The sequence below is a fragment of the Coloeus monedula genome, assembly GCF_965178545.1.
Source record: "Coloeus monedula genome assembly, chromosome: 1".
NCBI classification, from domain to species: Eukaryota; Metazoa; Chordata; class Aves; order Passeriformes; family Corvidae; genus Coloeus; species Coloeus monedula.
The window spans coordinates 33109455-33136365 of record NC_138781.1 but is presented as its reverse complement, the minus strand read 5'-3'; the positions used below and the strand labels follow the sequence as shown (position 1 = coordinate 33136365).

The 26911-nt window shown below is 39.5% G+C and overlaps 1 protein-coding gene across 4 annotated transcripts in view; it reads left to right on the top strand.

The window, feature by feature from the left end:
- Positions 1-16733, top strand: part of OSBPL3 (oxysterol binding protein like 3) — an 85971-nt gene extending 69238 nt beyond the window's left edge. For all 4 annotated transcript variants that reach the window (XM_082302531.1, XM_082302529.1, XM_082302530.1 and 1 more), the window contains 7 exons: positions 1384-1447; positions 4455-4533; positions 7539-7683; positions 9002-9146; positions 9832-9958; positions 10501-10623; positions 11821-16733. In XM_082302531.1, the coding sequence (XP_082158657.1) occupies positions 1384-1447; positions 4455-4533; positions 7539-7683; positions 9002-9146; positions 9832-9958; positions 10501-10623; positions 11821-11917 (780 nt within the window). In that variant the 3' untranslated portion in view covers positions 11918-16733. The remainder of the gene's footprint in view (positions 1-1383; positions 1448-4454; positions 4534-7538; positions 7684-9001; positions 9147-9831; positions 9959-10500; positions 10624-11820) is intronic.
- Positions 16734-26911: the final 10178 nt, after the last annotated feature.

The window sequence follows — 26911 nt, the reverse complement described above, 5'->3', positions numbered from 1 at the left end:
GAGGAAAGAAATTTAATGCAGCTTACAAGCATTATATATTTCTCTTTACATCAGGAACAGTGGCTTATTGCTTGCACAAGCATTTTGATGCTTACTCCAGATACCTTGTTAGTGCAGGCAGAATGTAATCCATGGAATAGAGGGGCAAAAGGTATAAAATAACAAAGATTCTGTTCTATCACTAGTGAGTTTAGAATAACTCCTGCTATAGCACCATGATCTTAGCCTGGCATTATAACAGTTTAAGTGAGAGCTAAGTTTAACCCATGTATTATGGTGACATCTGGGGTTAATCTCGGTACAGTGTGTAAGAGACAGAATGTTGCTCTTGCTGGATTAGGCCACAGTTGAGAGCAATTAGTACTTTTATCTTCTTTTTTTTTTTTTTAACCAAGTGGAGGATGTTCAATAAATAACTGGATGCCTGTGGAAAAAATGCTCAATAAGAGATTTGTGAAATGAGTAACAAAAAAAAAAAAAAGTAAAAGTTGATTTGAGCCATGTAGATGGTTAAGAAATTAAATTCATAGTGAGAAATAGTGATTTCACTTGAATATAAAGTTGCCCAAGGAACAGCAGGCGTTACACATCTAAGAGCTGGTCCTGGTCAGTTGATAGTCGTGTTCACCCAGAAGGGAGAGTTCAAGTTGAGGAGGAGTGGCTGCTTTTTGTGCTTTTTTTTATTTACGGTTGCATTTTAATACTCTGAATTGTTTATTTACTCACAGTCCTTGCTTTGCTAGTTTGGTGGTTGCCCTAATTCATGCACATGCTAATGCCCAAAGCTGATGAAGTGCAGTGCATGTGGTTAGTTTCACACTAGAAACACCTGGGGTGTCACTGCTGCAGTAGTAGGGATTGCTGGATGGAATTTCGTGGCTTGATTTCTTTGCGCCTGGCCCGTTTAGAAATGCTGATCACTATCTCCTCCCTCATACTCAGGGTTTTGTGGTTATTTACTGTACATAAGCTTTTGGCCCTTCATGTGTTTTTGGGTTTTGGGGTTTTTTAAAAATTCTTGTCTGAACGCTCCAAGTGTGGTTTTTGTTAATCTATCAAGAGGTCCTAAGGGTAAATTTAATTATCACCTTAGAGACAGTGTACAAAGTTTGTGTGAGTGAAAATCTAGCTACATACCATCTCAGGCCTTTTAAAATAAGTGTTCTCCATTTCTTTCAAGGCATCTTAGGTCTCAGAACCTTTATTAATCCCACTGCCTCCCCCTTCAGGACACAACTGCAAAGGGAAAGAAAATGTTCAAATTGTAAATACCATATGGGAATGAAGGAGAAAAAACCCAAAAGAAACCAAACCAAAATGACTGTTCAAGTGTTCATATGTTAATCTTTTTTTCCCCCTTCTCCTTTCATGTCTTGCTATTAGGTCAGTCACCATCCACCTATTTCTGCATGCCATGCTGAATCTGTGAACTTTGCTTTTTGGCAAGGTAACTCTTCAGTCTATAATTAACTTTTACAGTGTTCATAATATTTTCATTGTATGTCTAACACAAAATATCCAGAAATTAGGAAAAGTTGACATGCCTTGGTTAAATTTGTATCAGAATGGTTTTATGAAATGCTAGCCTGTACTTATTTGCATGCTTCTTACTTGGATCTTCTCCTGTTATAGAAATTCGCAAGATACTTTGCTGTGTTTGGATTTTTTTTTACATAACATTAATTGATTATTATTTTCATATACAAGTATCTCCTTTAAAATCAGCTTTGCTTGGGGTTTTGGGGGGGATGTTGGTCTTTAGTAAAGAAGAATTGTATCTCAAGCTATTTATAAAACAAACAAGCTTGAAAACAGCATGAAAAAACTACAAGTTAAATCCTGAACCTTGGAAAATCTTGTAAACCTGTTCTGAAAGCAATTTTCAAAAATGAGCGTAACAGCAAGGATAAATACCTTTACTTTCTCTTTCTCTGCTGGCATTATTACAGATTTTGTGCTGCTTGACTACTAATGTTTTTTCAAAAGGTGTGTGTTGGAGCTTTGTTGGCTGTGTACTGCTAGTGAAGGTGTCAGCCAGTAACAGTACCTGTGGTTAGATAATTCTGAGGGGTACACAAAACATAACCATGCCTTTTAACTTACTTAAAAATCTTTCACCCAGGAGTTTGTCAAATCACAATGTAGCCATTTTGTTGGGTTTTTTTTTTTCTGATTGACTCTGCTGACTTGATTATAGTTATTACAGATGGAGCCATACTGAACAGAAATTGGAACCATTAGTCTGGGTTTTATTATTATATGTAATTCTTTGCTTTGTAAACAAATACAGGGACACAAGGATCCTTTTGTTCTTAGCCCAGAAGCTAAGATGACCAAAAATTTATTCAGTAACTTGAATACTGTATAAATAAGACTAGATAGCAGCCTGTCTTAAACAAATAAGTCTCATCTATTTTTATTAACAGATCTTGACAACTGTTATCACTCAAATATTTTAACACTTCTGTTTCGAGAATGAAGTTCTTCTGTAATAATGAGAGCTGAGAATCTGATTAATGTGAGAGTCTGAGATTGGTCTCAATGAGCACAGGACATTCAGGGTGCAGCAGGCCTTGGGGGTTTTTGCTTGCTTTGTTTTTAAATGTGGCTAGCTGAGCTTATTAGGAGGGCTAGATTATGATTTTTTTTCCATTGTAAAGGCAGTTTTTAAATGCTGCAACCTCTTGTAATGAGGCTATATTGACTTATGTGGAAAGATGAACACCAATTTAATCATAAAGGCAGCTTGTCAGTAAGTTCAGTTCTTTCCATATGCAAAGATCTTTTCACTTACTGTGTCACCTTCTCAGCTGAAAAGGAGACGGCAACATTGCCAGAGTAGTGCTGTCACTGTCATCCCACCAGACACTGACCTTAGTTCATGTGTTTCATCATCAAGAAATCTCTTGATCATTTCTAGTGAACTGGAAGAATGGGCTCTGACAGGGACCAATAGTTTGGAAATAGCTTTCCATGACTTAGGAAGCTGGCTCTGCTTTTGCAGAGGAGTGTCGACACATGAGCAGTGGAAATGAAGGAAGTTTCAGCTATTACAGCATCTGTGCCTGAATTAGTGTGAGCATAGCTTTGAAATAACACTTCGCTTTTTCTCTTCTGTCCTAAAATTCTTGCATGATAGTTGCACACTGGCTCCCAAGATGTTTCCCACATGCTGATCTCTGTGGGACAGCTTTGCCATTTATGAGAACATAGAATTTGGCACAATCTGGTAATGCACTTTAACTGTTAAACTCAGTAGGGTGTACCTTTGCCTTTTGTCTTCCATCCCACTGCCGAAGAGAAGAAAGCCAGGACAGAATTTGTCTCAACAACATCATACTTGAAGTAGCTTTGGAGCCCTTGTTGTGCAGTATAGGAATCACAAACGAGTATCACTGTCACTGAAGATGCTGACCCAGCATCAGACTTCAAAACCAAAAAACCCAAAAGGTCCTTTTCTCATGTGATAAGAAAAATTACTTTCTTGCATGCATTCTTCCTATATCCCATTCTATCTTTGCAATGCTAGGCAGCTTGGTGTGGCTCACTCATCACTTGTACTTACATACTCAGGAGATACCTGAGTAATCTCCTAATTGTGGTTTGGGCATCTATCTCTCAGCCAGCATAAGAGTTTCCCCCGAGAATTGTACAGGAAACAGTGTTTCATTTTCCTTGTGTTAGAACTAGCATCTTTTTGAGATAGAGTTGAATTTTCCCCTCTTTTTCATGTCAGGCAGGGAACGGAGTTCCTAGAGTCTAGTATAGGAAGGGTGCTGTTCCCCTGAGCTCTGAAGTTACTATGAATGTTACTGCTTGAATATCTAGCCCAGTGTAACTCAACAGCCCTTTTGCCATGCTGCTTGTTTCTTTCTCTTCTGGTGCTTTTGCTAAATGAATTTGGCTAAACTTGCATTGAATTTTCTTACCTTTATCAAGAAATGACGTGAGACTTGGACACTTCTTTCTGTGATTCAAACAAGATTTCAAAAGACCAGTTAAACTTACAGAGCGAGTTGGACTAAATCCCTCTGCCATTTCGTGCCCTTTGAAACCCTCTTTAACCTCTTGACTGTGGATGTTCTTGTTATATTTTTGTTTGAAATTCTGCTTTTGATTTTGAAAATGTCTGCATTCATTCACTAGCAGCTGAATAGCAGACAAGTATATGCTACCTACACCTTATTCAAATTTCTCTTTTGAAAAATTTTTTGAGAGGACTGTTAAACATCTGTTACTTTGCTATTTAAATAACCAATAATACAATGAAAATAAACAAAACAAACAGCAACAACAACAAACCCACCAACCAGTGTTCGAAGGTCCAACAACATTCTCTGAATACTTCTGCTACACTTTGTTATATTTAATTTCTTGAAAACAAAGTAGAGCCCAGAAACAGCCTGATTCACCCACCTATGACTAAACCTGTCTTTTTTTCCTTCTTGTTCCAGATGTCAGATGGAAAAACAAATTCTGGGGAAAGTCAATGGAAATTGTTCCAGTTGGCACAACACATGTAACTCTTCCCGCGTAAGTGCTGCAGTCGGGCACTGCTGCTCGTGCACAGGCACAGATGTGCTTGCACACACTTGAGCCACATTCATTCAGAGGACAGCAAGCTCTGCTCTGCCCTGCTAGACCTTTGGAAGAATTGGTGACTATGATTTAATTTAAAGAGAAAAGCAGAGGAAGAAAGACCCCACCAAACCAAAACCAGAAGCATAAATCAGAAGCACTAACTCTTTCAAAGGTTATGAAAAACAAACAGTGAAAAAAAAAAAAAAAAACCCACCACTGAAAAAAGAGAAGTTGGTATTTTCATACTTCAGTTGAATTTCAACCTTAATGCATTTTAAACTCACAGGGAAAAACTGCAGGGTAAAGGAAGCTATGAATTTTTTTGCTTGAATATGGGTTTGTCTTTTGTTACTGTACATGTAGGGACCCCAACACCACGGGGTTCTGGTCTGTAGGCGAGGCCAACAGCCATCACCACTGCAGAAGTAATTACTGTAAGTGTTAAGTAGAACCAGTTACGTATCTGGGGTTTATTATCCAAGCAAGCAGCCACTGTAGTGAAGAGTTGAGAATCGTTGTTTTGTTTTCTTTTGGTTTTTTTAAATAAAAATCTGCAATGTTCAGATGCTGGCTTGTCAGAGTGCCCATTATTGATGAGCAATTTAAATCCCTTAAAATCTGGCTTATATCCATCATGTTTGCAGAACCAGGGGTCTAAAGGTTGAGTATTGTTCCAATTAAATCTGTTTTCCAATGAGAGAGTACAAAATTAATTATTCCACCATCTGAAAAAAAAAAAAAACCCAGCCAAAGGATTCAAGAACCTAGCATTCCTCAAACCAAGCATGCCTTTTCCTTTTGAGTGGATAAAATTGTAGTACAGTAAGATAGTATCTCAAAAGTAATGTATAAACCATGTTATGTTCATAGCACCTACCCTAAGCTTTGGAATGAAAGGTTTCTAGGATGTGAATGAGCATTCAGAGCCAAGTTAATTAATATATTAGGGCCTGTGATGGGCTGATGAACTGGAAAGCAATCTGATTCATTTGTGATCTCCATGTGCTGGTTTGTATCCCTGTGGATTTGATACAGAATTGGGTACAAAAAAAGGTGCCAAGGCTATAGGGAAAAATTAAGCATTAGTATTAAGGTTCATTTTGAAACAAAACCATTGTTTTTTTAGCATTTGTGATAAGCATGTGACCTGCATAGGTAAGGGCAGAAAAACAATTTACTGTGGGATAAATTGGCTGCATATCTGCTAGTCTGTACAAACTGTCCTTGTGTGTGCCCTTATGTCTTGGTTTTGAAAGACAGGTGTCTGCTAAGGAAGGCAGAAGCCCCCCTTGAAGTGGCAGATATAACCCTTTTTCCCTCCAAGTTATTATATTTGAAATCAAGGGCCTTTAGGCAAAGATGTGGGAAATAGGAATAACAGTTCTTTACTATATATATATATATCTATATCTATATGTGTATAACCAGTCAAACAAAGTAACAACAACTATGGCAGTAACAGCACACACAAACCCAGTCCCAGCCTTCTCGGCTGTCGGGCCCTTTCCCCTCGGGTGCAGTTCCGCTCGCAGCCGGCAGGGGCGCTGGCGGCTCCCGGTGAGCAGGGCAGGTGCGATGGTTCCCCCGCGGCTGCAGGGGGCGCTCCGGAGCGAGCTCGGGGAGTACGCGGCACCGGTGCCCTGGGATCCCGGGAAGGGATGGGACAAAGGCTTCACAAACCCCTGGGCAGCCGATCCCGGACTCTCAGGAACGGCAGGATAGAGCGGCAGGGACGAACGCAAATCCCGGGTGGCAGGCGAGATGTATCCAGATGGGAGAACCCCACGGATGCCCAGGCAGGCAGGGCGAGCAGAGCTACAGCGTAGCGAAAACTCGAAGCAGCAGCAGCGGGGCAGGGCGGCCACAGCTCGGCCTCCAGCAGGGCAGGAAAAGCGGCTTTTGGGGTCCCAGCGTTGTTTCCAGCAGGAAGAGAAGAACGGCCAAAAAGAAACAGCAGCTCCTTTCTCTGCAGCTTCTCTCTCCGGACACTCAGAGCGAACTGACCCCACACCCAGGTGTAGACAAAGGAGTAGCCAGGCCCGCCCCACTTTCTCTTTGTCTTTCTTAAGTACAGCTATTTGTCCCCTAGCAACATGCATATGGGAGAAAATTCCTTTAACAGGAAAAAAACTAAGACTAAACTAAAACCCCAACACCTTACAAAGCAGCAAGTGAAAGCAAGTTAAGGGGAGGTTAAGGTAAGATTGTAATAACTTCACAGGATGTGTGTGAGGCACTTGCTGCAGGGAAACTGGTGCTTTGTAAGTTTATATTTTACCTTACCAGTAGTGAGTTGGCCATCCATACCCAGAACAAATTGTAGAATATATGTCTTCATGAGACTTTTCCTTTCCTTGATTCTTTATAAAGCTGTTTTATAAGAGCATCTACTTTCATAAAAGGTAAAATGTTGTATTCCTATTGGTATTTGTTTATCTCTCCCTGTCTGCTGTTTTCCAGTGTGCAGCTGCATCTTGAACTGCCTGGTGAGAGCTCTTGCTCTTGCCTAAAGCACACACATTAGGCTTAGCTTTGAGAGCTTGAACCAAACTCATTCCTCTCAGTACATGTCCGGATCACTCTGGTGGCCCATGTCCTTGTGTTTTCCATTGTCCCTGTGTTACAAGCTTGGAATGGGTATCTCAGACTGTAGAAGATACCAGAATGATTACTTCTGGAAACTTAAAATTGGTAAAGAAGGACAAGTAAATTGAGAAAAAACTGAATTCAAGACCAAAGTATACAGCAGAAGTGAAAAGGATTTTCTGGGAGGTGGGATTATTGTTATAGGGTTTGTTTTTGAGAAGGTGTGGAACAAGAAGATGAAGCATTCTAGTAAAAAAAAAGTTAGTTTATTTGGTTTCTCTAATCAGGTTCTCTGCAAATTTTTTTTTTCTCAAGTTTGAGCTCACTTGACCATGGCATGAGACTTTTCTTGCGTGTATTTTTCCTTGCAGTTTTAAAGACCATTTTGCATGGAACAAGGTGACATCTTGCATCCATAACATCTTAAGTGGACAAAGATGGATTGAACACTATGGAGAGATCATCATAAAAAATCTTAATGATGACACTTGCCACTGCAAACTGACTTTCATAAAGGTAACCACCGCAGTAATCACAGCAATATTGGCACTGCCTTTTCTAACAGGCACAGCAGTGGGAGGATGCTCTCTGCTGGAGCTCACTACTTCTGCTTACAAGCTGTAATTACCTGTGATTCATTGAGAACTTTAGCTTTGAAGGAACTACCACTCACTAGGCAGAGCCAGACAAAAAAGAGAAGCAACAGCTTTCTTGAGTGATTCCACTGGAAATGGAGGAATTATGGGGAAAGGAATATATCATGGAAAACGTACTCTGGGTTTGAAGAGAGATGTAGGCACTGTCTACCGACAGTGGTTTACCACATGCCTCCTGCTAACCCACTGGCAAGTGCTGTGGTTGAATTCATTTAGCAGCTGTAGGACCAGTGCTTATGCAGGGTGCTTCTCCTGATGTTATTTTCTAGCCCTTTGCAGGTACTCAGAGGAGTTTAAGTGAGAGGTTGTGGTGTTACTCAAAGTTTTTGCTTCAGTACAAGTACAATATATATGACTTCTTCAGGAATTGTCCTTATAGCTGAAATTAAATTTAGTTTTTGGCAATAGATGATTTCTTAGTAAAGGAAAATCAATGAAAATGTAAAGCAATGCTAAAATTTCTAACCTGATAAATAGTTTTGCAAATCATCCTAAGAGATTTACCTTAACTTCCATTTTCTGTATCTGATTGATGGAGAAAGGCTCCATCAACATACAACAGACCATACAGGTACAAGGGAAGTACTTCAGTGTACCTAAGCATCATGGCATGCTCCCCAGCAAGTTTTTTGTTTCCCTGAATACTTTGTGCTTTCCAAGAAGCATTAGGGTGCTTTTTTTCTTCCCAAATACTTGAAGGTACTTTAATGTATTTTCATAGCTGCAATGAATGTTTAAAGCTCAAATATTAAAGACTGAGAGCCTGCAAATCTTACACCTTTGATATTGTAAATTGTTTAAAGTGGAGATTAATGTATGATTTCCTTCTCTTCCTCTTCTGCAAATTTGGGAGAGATGTAGGTAACCAAGTCAGGACTCAGGGTCAACTGTCTTTGGGCAAAATTCAAGGTCAGGTGCTCTTTACCTCGTACTGCCCCTAAAAAAAGGCAAACAAAATAAATACAATTCTCAATGTTAGTATTTTGATAAGCTGACATACTAATAAGTTAGTATTTTAATGGCACTTACAGCAATTGTTTGCATATGCTATTGTAATGCACACCTAAATGAATATTAATTTCAGAAAACTGCTCTATAGCCTGGTGCTCTGGCATGGCAAAATGGCCTGCACTTGAGCTCTTATGCACCTTTATTTCCCTTGTTCCTTTTAATTCTAGGCAAAGTACTGGAATCCAAATGCACATGAGATTGAAGGCAGTGTCATGGATAAATCTGGGAAAGTTGTGCATCGACTCTTTGGGAAGTGGCATGAAAGTTTATACTGTGGGACAACTTCATCTTCAAACTGCATATGGAGAGCAAGTTAGTGATCAGAATGGCTCATGCACAGAAACTGAGATCTGCTTGAGTATAAGCTTACTGTTTTCATCTCTTTATTAGGCTCCAATTTCTTGTTATTTCTTCATAGAATATTAGATTTTTGTCAAGCATTTAGAAGTTAGATCAGAAGAATGTATCATTTAAATGATACGAGAACTTAATCCCACAGCTTCCTGCATTTTCTCCACTCTCCCTCATTTTCATATTTGGGCATGAAGTGGGTATTGAGGACTCTAGCAGGAAGGAAAAAAAAAGGGGAAGAAAAAGGAACAAACTCCTCTACTGCTACTGCAGAGAAGTGTTGTTTATTTCATGTGTTAAACACCTGAGGATAGCCCACAAAGCTCAGTTCTGTAATGACAGCCATAGCTGAATTTCTCCCAAGCTCATGGGGTTTTTTCTGCTGTGGTTTGAAAAAACACTATGATAATAGCATGGCCTTCATCACTGTTGTGCTGTGATTCAGCTGGGAGAACAGAAATCTGTCTTGTTGCAGTGCAATTATCAGGGGGATGTTCTCTTTTGTCACATTATTAAAAACCTCTTGTTCCCTCAGAATTGACACTGTGGATCAGGGATAAACAAATGACTGGAGGGAGCTTGAACTTTTCCTTCTCAAGATAATAGCATTTAGTTGGAATTCTGAATGTACTCTTTTCTTCTGTAGATCCGATGCCTAAAGATTATGAACAGTGGTATGGATTTACTCAATTTGCACTGGAGTTAAATGAACTGGACCTGCAAACCAGGTCATTACTCCCATCCACTGATACACGCTTTAGGCCAGACCAAAGGTAAGAAGCTTAAATTCTGAAATATTTTCCTGAAATAGTTCTTAATCTTCTGTACACTCACTTTACCCTAGACTCAAGACTATTTTGTGTAGATACCTGCAGTGTGTTTCTATTTTTACATTAATGTGCATCTGAAACAGACATTGTAATCACTTAGGGAGAAATGCTCTAGTCATTATGGAAGTGTGTCCTAAAATTGGCTCTTGGATGCTTCTAGATAACTGCCTTTCCAAGGATGTTAAAACTTCAGTACTTCAGGTACTGGATGTTGAGCATACAGTATTTGAATAACCAAAAACTGAGACACTTGAAACTTCCTTCTGCCGTGAAATTTTTACTTTTGCAAATTTCCAAGTAGAAGAATCTAATATAACTCTGACTCTGAGCTTGTTACAAGAGTTAGTCTTCCTTAAGTGCTTTTTCATAGTGCAGTTGTCTGCAGAGGTAGCTGTTTCCCTTTCAAACACTGTGAAATACCTGCTGGAAAGATTAGATTCTCCTGGAGGCAGGAGACCAATTGTCTCATATCACTGCTGCTGCAGGTTTCTAGAAGAAGGGAATATTGAAGGAGCTGAAATACAAAAGCAGAGGATCGAGCAGCTACAGAGAGAACGACGGAAGGTGCTAGAAGAAAACAATCTAGAGCATCAGCCCAGGTTTTTCAGGTACTAGATAGTAATTATCATATACTATCATTTATTGAAATCATTATTATAGATCTGATTCTAAATTGCCATGTGGCAGGCTCCAGTTTTTTCCAGGTTTCCTCTATATATTTTGGTTTTGTACTTTGGTGATGTAGAATAATCCAGATTTAGTTAACACTCAGAATTATGTATTACTTTTTCATTAGTTCATCCCTGATTTTTTTTTTTTTTTTTTTTTGGCTTGATGGCAATTGATATTTAGTCTACATTTGAATTTGCTTGAGTGAATGTAGCATCTTTGGTTCAAGCAAGGTGAAGTAGCTGGATTTAGCTAAATTACCTCTGCTGAACTTCTGCTGAATTCAGTGGGATTGCCTGTTGTGGAAATGTGCAGAGTTGGAGCCTTTCATTTCCAGGGCTATTTTTGAACATGTTTCCCCTATTTTATGAGGAGAGAATTATCATTCTGAGGGCACTTTATCTCTTCCTGTTGTAAATCAATTAAACGGGAGACTTCAGCCATTGAAAGACAAAAAGGAATTCTAGCAAGGATGTGGTCTTTTGCCCTCCAGCTTCTCTGTTCTTCTGCACTGAAAGAGCTGGAGCCAAGATGAATGTTGTATGGGCCCATTAGCAGATCTGGGATCCTATTTTTTCTGGATGCATATATCCTGTACTTCTGAGGAACACAGAAATGTTTTAAATTGGTGCAAAAGGGAATGTCTTAGACTACTACATCTCTGACAAGCTGGGTGAGCTAACTCATCACATGCCAATCACACCTACTAAAGGGAAGCAGGATAGAGGCAAAGTCTAAAACTTTGTGATTGTGTATTCACAATGAGAATTGTGAATGAGGATTCGAATCCTTACAATGGGGATTTGAAAACTGAGATTTATGCTGTAGATTTAAATGACAGAATAAAGAATTTAATTACTATATAGCAAAAGCATTAGAGCAGATGCAAATTAATGCATTTGGCTCTTCAGTAGTGATGTTCTCAGGTGAACATTAGGCTATTGACATGCCTTTCCATGGCCCGGTGCAGACACACTCGTTCAGCTCTCCAAGCTGCACTGCCTTGTTTGCAGGCTGTAATGAGCTGCACTGCTCCTGGTTCATGGGCTGGATTTGGTATCTGTGCATGGTGCTACACTGCATTACACAGCATATGGATGGAAAATATAAGCTTACATTTGTTTAATCTTTGATAGGAAATCCAGTGATGACTCCTGGGTGAGCAATGGAACCTACATGGACCTTAGAAAAGAACCTGGTTTTTCCAAACTGGACAATCCTGTCCTTTGGTGAAAGAGGAGCTAAGTGAAGATATTCTGTGCTGTATTCTTGGATCTGATTTAAAAGACATACATATAAAATATAACTATATATATCTATATCTATATATACACGTGTATATATACACACACACATACAGAGTACGTGTGTGCATATGTGCAAATATGCATATCTCCAGAATTGTGCTTAATTTAGAATCTGATAATTCATTTGTTTCCTTTACTCAACTACTGCAGTGATTGTTTGAATGTATAAATATCCTAACTTCTTTTTATAAAATACTTAATAAATAGTACTGAATGTTAACAGCTAGATGGAAAAGAGAGGAGCTTTTACACTACTTTTTCGATGTGTAATAATGTCAGTTCTGAGTTGAATTATGCCTTACTGAATTGTATTGGAGACAGTAGCATCAGCATCTCCTAGCTGTACTGAGGAATCAGAGTGCAAGCCTTAGTTACTCAAACTGTAGGTAAACTGTAGGTAGGCTTCCACAGTGCAATGAGTATTTCAGCTGTCTCTGGGCTGGTATAAATTGCTAAAACAGATTATCAGCTAGTGCTGGAATCTGAGTATGATCTTTTGCTGTCTGTAGGGGAGATTTAAGTAAGCTTTTGTTTCTATTAACTTTCTTCTTAGCATTATGGAAGAGGTAGTTCTGAACTTACGTCGGTGGTTCTACTGCCTTATACATAAACTGTACCCGGTTAAATGTAGTGCTAGAAAGTCAGGAATCGCCAAAATTTTCCACTGGGAAAAACTTTCACTTCAAATTTATAGCCCCCAACAGGGCAAGAGGAGGAGATCATTTGTATATACTGCTTGAGCACTGACTAGATGAAGAAGCTCTTTTTCCAGTAAGTGATACCTATACAGAGCACGAAATCCTGTGCTTCCATAGCTTCATTTGTTTTTATTAACCTAAAAATTGCAACAGTAAGACTTTTTAAAAAGTAAGTAAACGGATTGTTTTAAGCTACAAATTTTTTCCTAGTATTTTGATATTTTCTACCTCTTAAGAAATAAATAACATATTTAAGATCTTATATTTAAAAAATTACCATCTGCCTTATGGAGAAGTGTACGGAGTCTTTGATCTTCCTCTGTTTGTTATGTTCAGATAAATATTTAAGTGTCTTGCACTACATCAATTGCATCCCTTTCCTGTAATTTTATATATATGACTCAATTTGTGAAGCTACTAAACCATAAGTCAGAAATTTAGCAGGAAACAAATGTAGCAGACGCCTCACTTTTGAATGAAGATTCTAGAGATGGGCAGTATGTTTGGTTTTTTCCATCAAATCACAATGCCATAGTCATTAACAGAATAATTTGCATTCCTATCTGCAACCCAAGCCTGATTCACAATTCTTCAAATTTGCTCTGTGTCTGCAACTCTCTGGTAGCAATGCAGTTTTCCATGTGATAGAGCTGTATTCTGTCACCACCCCCTTTTCTTTTCTGTACATGCCACTGTAAAGACGCAAAAGAAACCCAAATGCTAGAATGTTAAATTGGTTTATAACTGGAACAACTGGACATGGCATGGACAAAGTAGACTCCTAGGAGGACAGACTAGTAGCTTAGAAAAGCTTGCACTTTACTGCAATTGTGCTGCATTGTTCTAGAGAAATCCCATTAAAAATGGATCCATGTATTATATGTAACATGAAGGAAATACTATGAAGGCTTTCAATTTTAAGCAATATCTGTGGTGTCAGATTAGATGTATATTTGAATTTTGCTTTCTGTTACCTTGAAGCGTCATTGTCTCAGAGGCAGGTGAATGCTTTTTCACCATTTTTTGTTTTGCCCAGCATCTCTGCCTCACCATCATTTCTGTAATTCATTACCAAAGAAGTTAGCATAATTATTTCTAATTAATATGTCTTTGAAAAACTTGACTACCACGCCAGCAAGACAAGGTTCACATTTATATGAAGACAAAATCTGGGCTTTGATTCCAAAGGAAATCTTAACCTTTGGGGGCTGTTTGGCTTTTCAAGGAAAATGAGGTTCTCTTCATGACTTGTTCCCTTCCTGTCTTGCATCCTTGTATTAACTGTCAAAATCCGCACAGGAATGAGTTGACAATTGTAATTATCCTTGCTGTTGGTAATTACAATTTATACTAAAAATAAGGTTCATTTAAAAACAAAGGAGGGTAGAGGAAATAAAAGCTTTTAAGAAAAGGAACAAAATTTGTGGAAGTTGCATTAAGCTTGCTCATTGTCATATTTGGCAGCTATTGTGATACTGTCTGATCTGATTGCTGGGTTTGTATAGTCTGTGTGTGGAGGGGATTCCCCCATGCAGGTATTAAACAAAACAAATCTCATATGGAGTATTTGAGTCATGATTTTTGAGAAATCAGACTGGCAGTGCCAAGTCTGATTTCTCTAAAACTCCAAACTGTCTGAAATACATGGGATTAATGACAAGAAGCATTGGGCTGAGCAGTGCCTTATATAAAAACTTCTTCATCAAAATTTTCATATCAAGAAAGTAAACTCCAGAATTTTTGTACTGTCTCCATAAAAATGCCTGAGAATAATCCAGGGCATTTCTTAAATGCATGAAGCAAAATCATTGAACAAGTGAAAACCTGAAATACACGCCTCCAAACACAATGTAACCAGTTGTGAATTATCCTCTGACCCCACATTTCCAACTGCAGTATAGTTTTCCTTGCTTACTTTTGTATGAAACAATTGGGTTTAGTTGTTAAACTTCTGTTAATTGTGTATTAAGAAGTGGAAGAAAACTGTCTTGATGTTAGTTCTGTGTATTTCTGCATGTAAATATATTCAACATCCACAAATCTTAATATATTCTATAAAGTTATTCTTGCTAAAATATGAAATTTTGGTAATTTTCTCCCCAAAAACTTCAGGTGTGTTAATGGGTGCAAAATTTATATTAGCTTTCTGCAGTATAATTAAGACAACTGTTATTTTTAATAACTGAGGGACTTTTTACCCACTATTTCTACCCTGAATAGTAAAAAAAAGTATCAGCAACTTAACTGCTTCCTTTCATACACAGCTGTGATCCCCCAAGGTGTGTAGCTCAATGGATCAGTCTTAAAATTTCCTGATGACCCTTGCCTGCTGTTATACCGCTCTTATTTAATGACTTTATAAACATCATTTAAGATGATTTTGGAGGCCATTTAGAGAAGCACTCAGCCAGCTTTGCCTTTCTTTGTGTGTCTCTTCACAAAGTAAAACGCTCGGTATAAACTTCCGTCAAGGTGATGGAGCAGCTCAGGCCTTTGGGTGTTGAAACCCTGCTTCAGTTTTTGAGTTGCAAAGCATAGAAAGAAAAAAAAATCCAGGGAAATATTTTACCTAGGAACAGAAACCCACAGCTCTACTTTCAGATTTGCAGGCTTGATGCTTCGTTTCTGATTTTGGTACAGCATCACTTGTTCAGGAGGAGACTCTGGATAGCATCAAGTGCCCTTTAGACCAAGTGGAACTAGAATCCATCATTAATTACTGCATTCCTTTCTGGATCTCTGTTCTCTGAGATGTGCTTGGTGTGATAGCTTGTCAGCACTGATCAACTCCTTTTAGATGCTTTTTGAAATACAGACCCAGCAGTCTGTACTTAGGTTCTTTATGCAGAGCTTGGAAAGTTAGATGCCTGGAAGGAAGATTAAAATCAGCCCAAATTTTGATAAGGAAACATCCTGGAGATCTGTTCTTCTACCAACCAGTTTTCTCTGAAGGACTGGAAATGGAATTGATGCTTTCTTCTAAAACCTGAAGGATTAATAGTTGTAAACACCTTATTATCTAGCAGCTTAGTGTTGAATCCAGATCACTGTACAGCAATTCATGGGACCAGAACTAGGGCCCAATCAGGGACAGCTTTCATGTTGCACAAAGGTCCAGTGCTGGTCTCAAAACAAACAACCCCCCCCAAAAAACCCCAACCTAACAAAGACCTCACCCCTTCCCATGCCCCCTACTTGCCCTCAGCTGTTTACACTCCTGTTCAGGTTTTCTATGTGTTCTTTTATTTAGTGTCCCATTTTTCTTTTTATTAAAAAAACCGGATGAATAGGAAAACAGTCCATTCTAACAAATGATAAATCATGCCTAGAGGCTGTAGTTATTCTTTCCCCATAAGCATAATGGCCTCCTTCTGTATCTTTTCCTTGAAAGTGAGCAAGACTTTTACACTCTGAAGTCAGACCTGGTAAGGGTAGTGTGCTATGGAAATATGCAGCTGTATCTTCTGAGCAGATCCTAATTACGAATGTCCTTGCATCTGTTTTTGTGTAAATCTCGTGTTGTCTGTCCAAATGACCAGCTTGGCAGAGCAGGAAACTTTGAGCATATCTTGTTTTGTTCAGTATGACTTCTTTTTTGTGTACAACTCACACAGAGGGGGCAAGCTGAAGAGGAGTGCAAAACTTCACCCATGGCGCATTTTAATAGAGAGAGGGACGACATCCAACTCGTCCACATAACTGAATACATCTTGCAAGGGCTAGAATGAGATGGTGCTATTCAAAGGAATTACATTAAAATGAAAGGGTTTTTTGGTGTAGTGTGCTTTCATTCATGAATTATGCCTACAATAAATAAAATTTACAGTGTTCACTAACTCATCCTTTCTATTTTCTAGCTACTGATGGGTGCAACTTACTCCAGCAGCTGTGGGCTCATAAGAAATTGCACATTATCTGGCTTATCTTTGAAACTTAGTAAATGCTGTAACTTGCCACCAAATGTATTACTGTACTGCTCAGTTCTTAGATGCTGTTCTTGCTGCAGCTTTTTGAAAGCAATAAGAGAAATTTTCCACATAAGTAGTTGCCCTTTGTTAAAGAATTATTTTAAATGGCTCTTTTTTTTAATATAAATTGTGGATTTGGTGTTTTTCATGTGTTAAAAAAAAAAAACAAAACTGTATTAAAGCTTATGAGAATGTTTGTTTGGGATGTTGATCCACAAGAGGTGATGACCTCTGTCAGCTCCACACCTTGGAGATGGTTGGCGTCCCTGAGAATCTGAAAGTCTTTGTGTTAACAGTTATTTTGCTAGTTCCAGTACTGGAAAAACATACCACATGTATGAGGTATTACATAAGCAAAGCTGCTAAATGCTGAATTTGTTGTTTGTTTTGATAGGGCATTAGTGATTTCAGAATGAGGAACGGTATCTTATGTATAAGAATTATCACTGACTTTCAGATATTTGAGAATAGTCTCTTTAGTCAGGACCATCCCTGTTTTCTGCTTCACTCTAAAAATTTGTAATAATGCTGGAGTACCTTGATGCACAGCTTGATTTATTATTTTTATCTCTGTAACCAATTTAGTTGGATGTTAATAAATCATACTTGCAAAAGGTCACAGAGCACCCTGACTTTTTCCCAGGGGTTGTAAGCATCTTTCTTCCAAGGTTGTTAGTGGCAGCTGAAACAAATCTCACTGCTGCTGTGATCTGTGCTTTTTTACACTTTGCAAAATGGCAAGTAGGAAAGAGCTTCCATCTGCTAGAACCCTTATTTATCACTCTTACAATCTGTCTGGTAGTTGTGCAATGTTCCAGTTGTACTGTTCTCTACAGCTCTTCTGCATGGCTATTGTGCCAGACACTGGGGCAGGAAAAGGGGTAAGCTGATGTAATCCATTTACAGCTGTCAGCTTGTTCTTAAAAGCAGTTTTTAGCAGACAGATGTGCAGCATAAATATTATGCTTTAGCATGAATGCAGAAACCACAACCTAAATGTTCTTCATAAAACAACTTTTAAAAACAAGGAAACATGGTATTTACTGGATAAAATAAATAACTGGAAAGAAAGGATATCAATGTGGTGGTTTTTCCCTTAGAGATGGTGTTTCAGGACAGCTCTGCCAATCCGATCTCAAGTATGTCTCACAGTCCCACCACATGTGTATAAGATGCAATATGGATGGACTAGGATCTTGAAAAATGTGGGAGTACAGTGAGTGTAACTCCTGACCAACGTGAAATTCCTGACTGCAGTTCTGCAGCACCGTGCAGCCTCAGTGTCTACAAAGACTTGGTGGGAGGGAACATGGAGCTTTCAGGAAGAGCTGGGAAAATTGGATCTATAAATTTGTTACCATGCAAAATATCCTCAGCTGTTATACATGGCAGAATTAGGACAGAGGCCAAAAGAAAAACAGTCTTTATACTGGGCAAGAATCAGCTCCTGGCTTTTTGAAATCCAGCCATTTTGGTTCTGTTGGGTTAAGAACTTTGGAACTTTCTCATCATGTCAGGGGGAATCATTTCATTGCTGATTTATTTCATAGAGATCTGATGTGGTTTAATTGGAAATAACTAGCATTTAGTTCAAGTTGCTAGGAAAGTTGTGGTTTATAGAAGCAATAATATTTTTTCATAATTATAAAAGGGAGAGGAAGACTGCAATGGATGCTCATTATTGGTGCCCTCCTCATGAACACCTAGGGCAGCAGGTGTTCTCTCTTAGGGAGAAATGGATATGGAGTGGATTTCTCATGACTGCCCCTTCAAGCTAATACCATGCCAAGTGCCCACAGTGTGGTCAGTGCTATCCAGACAAAACAGGCTGTCCTCCCCTACAGAAGTGCAAGGTAAACTTGGCATGTATAGACCTTGCATCCAATTTGTGTTTAAGCTCAGTTGTCTGTTCATTTACAGTAATCTCTATTTTAAAGTCATTTTGCTTACTGCAAAATGATTCAAACCTTCATAGCGTGAGGAAAAACACTGACAGCTGAGCAAAGCTTGCTCTACATAGTAACCAACACATCTTGGGTTTTTTGTTGTTGTTGTTTTTTATGCCTCTGTTATATTCCTTTCATGTTGCAAATGTTGCTCTCTCTGCTTGGTTTATTGGTTTTTAATTTAGACCTCTGTTGTATGCATAAGAATTTGTAGGGTTACTCTCTATTTTTAAATGGGGTGAAAAGCTGGCCAGATACCAAATTCTGATGTATACTTATGAACTTGTATCTTTGCTTACTCTGCCCAAGGGAAATATTTGAAATTACTTTTTGCAGACTCTTATTTGAAATAAATCAATATTGCTCTACTGAGCTGAGCGTAACCGAGGCTTAAGTTAACTGAAAATTTGTCTTTGTGGGTTCATTGATGCAAGTTTTTACAGGTTCTTGAAACAGTAATAAATTCTTGGAACACAAGATGTTGTGTATGAACATCTGCTGATGTTTCTGACCATAATTTCACAGACTCCAGGAATTATTGTCTTCCTCTAAATATTAGGGCACTACTTCTCCTTGAGGATTTTAGGTGCTGATGTTTCACTTGCTATTCTAGTAAAACCAGCTGTTAGAATTCAAAAGTACAATTGTTTTTGCTTAGTTAACATGTTTTGTCTTTATTAAAACTTCTTTATAAAAATTGATTTCTAAAACTACAAATTTCTTACTTTTCAGCTTGTGTTAAAAGAAAGAAATAAAGGTTGCAGTAAGTCAACTTTGAATTACTGCAGTACATGCCTTGAAAAATCCTCTCCTCCTTAGGTTTTTATGAGGGTATGTCTGCAATGCCTAGATTGCTGCCTAAGGCAAGGAAAATTATGTAGATTTATCAATAGATGAGAACCTGTCTAATAGATGAAAGAGATTTACAGTTTTGTTTACTGCTAGGTTTGTTATCATTTCAGCAGTTGACAGATTGAAGATGGAGTGAAGTCAAGAGATCATCCTACTTGTATTCATTGTTTGCTACTTGTACTTCAGTCAATGAACCAAACCCTGTGAAGGCAACTAGAGCTATATCGGTTTATTGGATGGAAAAATCAATTTTTCTTATGAGGTTCAGAAATAGTGCACCAAATTATGAAGTCCTTTGGTGGGGAAAATCTTTTACCAAGGACTTTGCCTAAGAGAGCACTGCAAACAGGTTAGTTAGGGCAAGCTTGACTTTTTCTGAGTTCTCTAGTTACTAAAGGATGGTGAGCTTAGCCCTTCCTTGACATGTCCCCTTTCATTTTGGAGACAGAGTAAAGCTTCAGTTAAAGTTCATGCAGGAGAGAGAACTCTGGGATATTACATTCTCACCTTTTGTGAATAGTGAATACCAGGAACTGAAAAAGAGGATGTGGGATGTGCCACATCACCAAAAAAAAAAAAAAAAAAAAAAAAGAGCCATAGTTGCCATAGTTGGAGCTCCATTGATTTCTGTCTAGCTGCAAAACTTCCTAAAGCTGATGCTCATGTGAGTGCTTTGTCTTGATACCAACATGAATTGGTGGTTTGACATGATGGGAGAAAGGAATGAGAGGAAAGAGTATATGTTGAAATATGATTCTCAGTATTGAAGTGAGCAGTCATGAGGTCCTAGGAAAAAGGAGTACCTGCAGTTCATGCTTTCCCAGTACTGGTTGCTCATTGTTTCCTTTCCTGATAGTGCTTCCTCTCAGGACACAGCTGGTCTTCCTTCTCTTTTAGAAAACTGTATTGCCCACACTGTGGTATGTTGGCATTGGTGAGGCTGGACAGTAACTGTGGGAGAACCAAATAAGCCCCATCTCAAGCTGACAGCAACTGGTTCTGCAGGAGAAGTACGATCCCATCTCCCAGTTTCAAAGAGTTGTCTCTTTGGCAATAAGAAAGCCATCCTCCCAAGGGTACTTGCATCACCTGTTACAGATGCCGTTCACCCAAATCAGTGCACCATTCAGACAAACAAGGGCAGTACAAACAACAAGGACACCAGTTTTAGTCCTGTGATGGAGCAAATAAATTACACTTTCAATTGTCAGAGAAGAGGCCAGCACTTTATTTCATACATGAGGCTTTCCAGCATAGCAGAGAGCTGGTCTGTATGTGTAACTGCAATATAACAAATAGTGTCAACAACCTGGAGTTGTGTGACTCTCTCCTGAGCCACCACCAGTACAAATTTGCAGGACATGACTGCTCTGTAGTGGTTCCTGCTCTGTTCAGAAGGACAGCTGCCGCCTTTTCACAGAATCAGTTGGGTTGGAAGGGACCACAGTGGATCATCTCGTCCAACCTCCCTGTTCTAGCAGGGTCATCCTAGAGCACATGGCACAGGATTGCACCCAGATGGTTCTTGAATGTCTCCAGTGAGGGACGCTGGGCAACCTGTTCCAGTGTGGGGTCAGTCACACAGTAAAGAAGTTCTTCCTCATGTTCAGGTGGAACTTCCTGTGCAGCAGTTTCTGCCCACTGCCTCTTGTCCTGTTGCTTGGCACCAGTGAGAACAGTCTGGCTCCATCCTCTTGGCTCCCTCCCTTCAGATACTGATAGACACTGATGAGGTCCCCTCTCAGTCATCTCTTCTCGAGGCCAAACAGGCCCAGCTCCCTCAGCCTTTCCTCATCATGCTCCAGTCTCTTAATCGTTGTCACCGTCCACTAGACTTGCTCCAGGAACTCCATGTCTCTCTTGTACTGAGAAGCCATGACTAGGATACAGTGTTTTTATATCTATACCAATATGTTTTGACCCAAAGCACCTGCTTTGGTCATAGCACCTGCTGTCCTTTTGGGCAACACTGTTGCATAATATAAAAAGAACATGCAATTACCAGCCCACACACTTTTTAGCTGCTTGCCAGCCCTTGCTCCTTGTTTCAAAAAGAACTGTGTTCTTTTACATGCTGTTCCCTTTCATGGGGAAAACTCCAGGTATGTTCTTACCCCACTGCCTGTAGGACACTGAAAAGCAAACACTTCACATGCTAAAATTAGGGGGAACAATAGCAAGCTGAAAAATGAAGTGGCTTTAAGAAGAAACACGCGGATTTCCTCTTGGTACCCAACGGGGCTGAACTATCAGCCCTGTGTGAAATGGGGTGGGGTTTTAACTTTTGTCCTCCTACAGCAGAAGGTGTAAACAGCTCCTGGCAGTTCCTGCTGCAGAGCCCCTGGGAAGCTGCAGGAATCCTGACTCACTTGTAGGAGCAATGCAGCCTCACTGATCCTCAGGACCCTCCGTAGCCACTGACTTCTTTCCTGTTTGTGGTCTTCTCCTCAATGCATCTGCTACTTTTATGGGCCATGGCTTGCTTCAAAGATTGCTAAACAAAAATCTCAATTTCTATCTTTGTGGGCACTTAAAACTGCAATTCTTTTTTTGTTCTGGAGAAACCCCTTTCAGATTGCCCTGGAACAGGAATTTCTGCTATTGTTCCCACAAAAGAGACTGAGCTGGCAATTAACAGGTAATGAGAAGGGGGATTATGGAGTGGCAAAACAACTAGAAAAGAAAACAAAGGAGGCACGAAAACCAAAAGGGAGAGAGAAAATATGTTTAAAATCATCATAAAGCTATTGCTACAGATGTAGTAAATTAAAATATGCATCTGGTGTTACTCAATGAAATGTTATTGTTAGCTTCTGAACACTTTGTAAGGTTTGACTATGGCCATACTCCAGTTCTGCAGCAGTGCAACACAAACACCACCCGGCTGGCTGCCCCGTGGGGGACTGCAATCACATACTGCCCATTCTTCAGAAAATTCTGCCCAGATCATTTGCTCCCACAGGTGGATAGTGAGTTTTTTTGAGGATGCTTGTGTATGCACATTCAGAGGCTGCAAAAGGAATTGCATGGAACAGAACAAATCTGGAGAGCTGATCAAAGAAAACTTACACCCAGCTTTTCTCTCTACAGGTGGCTTCAGCCTTGGGTTCTTTCCCAGGGATCTTTTAACTCCTGTTGCTTTGCCAATTTTGTCCTAAATTTTCTATGTGTTCTTTAGATATAGTTTCCTTAGTTCTTCCATTCCCTGTAACTTTAAGGTTGTCTATAAATAGCAAAATCACCATGAACTGCCCTGATTTTAGGGTGACATTTTTTACTGATCTGAAGATGTAACAGTAGAATAATTATGAATGGAAGTAGGATTTATTAAAACAATGTATATTATGTGAGCATTTACAATCAGTTACCTAGCTGCCCATAGTAGTAGGCACTGTACAACTCTATATGGTGCCATGGGCTGTACAGTTAGATTTCAGAGCAGTGCCAGAAACCCTGCCAGAGTGCTTACAGTCTGAAAACTGTACATGTGCAGAGATGCAAATATGAAGGGCTTCATTTTTAGGAGGCATAGTGACAGGTATCCTCTGTTTGCAAGGTTTCATTGAAAAACAAAATCCTAGTATTTTTTATTTAAATACATTTGGTCATTTTGACTTCGTAGCTTCTGTTCCAACTGGCCAAGAATTGAACATGTAGAAAAAAGAAGAAAAATTAAGAAGCATGAGGTGTAAGCTAAATTTCAGATTTTATTACTGATACATTTTTTAGACTTTGGAAGTTTAATGTTGAAGGTTTAGTGTAGTCAAATACTTTAAAAATAACTGTTTATACAGGACCTACATGAAAGTTGTTTAGGGCTCCTACACAACAGTTCGAGAGCCATTCCTTTTGGCTAATTATTGAGGAAGTTTTACTGCTAAATAGATTGAACAATATAGCAGCCAGATGGTTTTTGATAAAACATTAATGAAACCAGATGGTTTCTAATAAACTGTTACGGAAGGCTTTTGAGACATGCAAGAAATGTTATCTTCTCCTAAGGCTTCATATATCAATATTGTAAAAGAAATAAAGTTCTGTGGCTTCCATCTAGTCTACAATTTAAAGTTAGAAGCACCAAGTTCATACAAATTCATGCAAACTGTTCTCCATATTATGGGCCACATCATAGAATCATGGCATGGTTGGAGAGAATGGCAGAAGGGAGCCCTGTGCCACAACATGTACACTACAGAAAGGCAGACGTAGCACTGCTTCCCCCATGCCAGCATCAGTGATCACGGCAAAGAGCTCTGACTCAGTTACAGCAAACAGGTTATACTGAACACATCTGCCTCCCTCTGCATCTCAGCATGGCTCTCTCCAGTGGTCCTTCCAAGGGACTACAAGGTCCAGAAGTGAACTGTGTTTTCCTCGTATTGGTCCGTAAAGGTAGCACAGTTGAACCTGGCAATACAAGATAGCCTCTAAAGAGTGGCCAAACTCATCTTAGAGCAAAATATTCAGAGGGCTAAAGATGTCACCTTCCCATCGTCAAGAGCAGAATGGACAGAAGCTCACATGAACAGGTAGAGAAACACAGCAGAATGGTTTTCTGGTTGCTTCAAACTCATATAGCCCCTCCTGGCTCACTGCACCCTCCCACTCATCTCCCCTTCTCAGGACATAGTCCCTTGCTAAGCCTGTCACTTGCTGCTGGCACGGTGGCAGGGCTGATGACAGCTGTAACAGCAGGAGAGTGAGAAAGCTGTTGTGTGCAACAGGAAATATTTCGGAGGACAGAATGGTATAGGCGAAAAGTACAGAGCATCCCAGCAAAACAGGACATGAATTTTAATGTGGAAGAAAAATGAGGCTGGTTAGTTGATCTGAAAGAAATAAAGGAACAAACAAAAACTGCTGCTCAAAATGGAGGAAAAAAAAGAAATTAATTCTTTTGCTGGTGATTTGGCTTATGTTGCTGGACACCTTTAAAGAGATTTGCTACCCCAAATATCCTTCTCTTCTAAATAGAAGCCCAAAATAGCTTCACGCTTTCTTCCTACTTCCTCCACAGAAATGAGGCCAGCAGAGCCTTCTCCAGCCAGCGTGAGGGTTTTTAAAAAGCCTAGTGTGCAGCAGCAGAGACCTTTGGATGACCTCTGGACACCTCAACAAACAGGCACAATTTTAGTGAGCACTTTCTAGCCAGGTTGGATTGCAAAAACATATTCATGACTACAAGGTATTATTTGCCATTAGTACTGCTGTTCATGCCGTGAAAGCATTTTAAAAAGTTTTTGACATTAAAAAAAAAAAAAAGCTGTTTAAGAAATCCCCCTTGCAACTAAATTTGTACTGACATCATAATGTCAGTGGCTGAAAAAAATAAGGCCAGATTATGCCAGCATACAAAAAAAAAAAAACATCTAATACCAAATGCTTACAGGATGCAAAAGCCTTTTCTGTTTCTGGTAGGAATAACCATTCTGCAATGCTGACATCTTGTGGTGGCATGCTCAGTGGTTTCTTCAGTGTCATACCTGAGGAATTTCACACAGCCATACTCAAAAAGCATACAACTATTTTGCTGGGGTCTTTTTTCCCTTTCAGATTACTATCTTCTGTGTTATTATTCACTTATTATGTGCATTACTCATTTTTTAAGTTGTGGCTGTGAAGTCACTTGCCTCACTTCACTTATTTAAAAGGCAGCCAGAACTTGCCCTATACCAAGAGCAATTTGTCCCAGAGGCAAGAGTTTATCGTTTTCTTGCTCTGCTCCTTCTGCAAGACAATCTTCTCATGGAGGAGCAATGCAGAAGGATCTTCAAACGCAGCAGTGATGCACTTCATGCTTCAGCTCAGGAGATGGAGTCTGTGGCTGACAGACCACACAGAGATTCTGTATTTCTCTGATAAGACATTGTTCCTGCTGACATCCCAGCTGGTCGTGGAGTAATCCACAGGCTGTGAATTTTGACTGTGCAGTGCACCTGAAGAGCATTTCCACGAAGACTGAAAGCTCAAGGAGCATGTTCAGTCCTAAATGTTTCTTATTTGCAGCCAGTTTCTGTGACAGACTGAAACCTCAAAATTAATTGCTGCATAGCCCCAAAACTGTTTGCTAACAACCTATGATTCTATCTCTTCTAGTTAATGAGAAGCATCTGAAAATTATCCTGTGTTAGCTGGTGCCATTCAGATGGATAGGAGATTTCTGTTGAAGACTTTTTCTTGAAAACATGGAAATATTCCTGGTGTGGGTACCCTCTATTTGGTGTACCATGCAACTGCTGGTAGTGTCCTTAAAATTACCAGCAAGTTTCACTAGTTTTATTTAAGTCCTCCTTCCCCAGTGAGTATTTCCATGGCAATGTGGTTCAGTGCAACTTCCTGCCTCGATTTCTCAAAATATGCTTTAGTAGACTTTTGCACTTGAAATGGATCACACATTGCCACTCCCTGGAAAAACACGATAGCTTATGAAACGTGTGCTATTACTGGCCAGATTATTATTGGAGCTAGTAATTCTGCAGCTCGGTGCTGATCCTAAAAAGAGATCTCCCGAGGATGTGTGGGTACTTTTTCCCAGGCAGAGGCTCTTAAGAATGGAGCTTTATAATTTTTATTAGTTCATAAAAATTAAATCATCCCAAATACAGGTACTTAGTTCCATTCTGGCTGGCTGTTCAAATTTCTGTAAACAGATGAAACCCCAGGAGGGAAATCTGTTTAATCATTGAATCAATAAGGATGTCACCTGGTGAAATCAGAAAGGGGTGACAGATTAAAATCAGCTGAAGTTCATTGGAAGGTTTGGATCCTGTACATAGCTCAACGGAAGAAAGAGATCTACTTTAGCTATATGCATTTACTGATACCTTTCACCCAGGACTGCCCATTTAAAGACATTAAGCTTTTACCTTCCCTTTGTTCCGAAGACTGGGTGTTAGTCCCTTAAGATCTGTTGATGTGACATTTGTGACTTTACCCCCAGCCTCAAATGCCGTTCAAACCATAAGGGAAGTTCAAACCATAAGGGAAGTATCCAACCTGTAGCATGATACACTTGAAAAAAATTATTTCATTTTTATTATCGTGAGAAAACTGCTCTTTGGATTTCTGCAGATTCATCTGTTTCTCACTGGATCACTCCTTTAGCATCATAAAGAACCAATTTTTTTTTTTTTTTTTTTTTTTTTTTTTTTTTTTTTTTTTTTTTTTTTTTTTGTGTTTTCAGAGGGGATAGTGTGACGGAGCTCAGCATTTCACACTGCGGTTCACGAACCTGCCCCCAGGCTCCATTGACCACACTTCTCATTTTCCAAGTACAGCTGTTCAAGTCCCTGGACTGGGGACCTTGGCTTGGGGGCTCCCGTTCGGTCCACGGTGGCTTCGCAAGGCCCGCAGTGCCAACCCAGAGCTGCAAACTCGCAGCCAAAATCGTAGCAGGCCTCTTGCTTCCATCAGACTTCGCACTGGCCCCGTGCGTTTCTGACCAAGGGCGATCCGG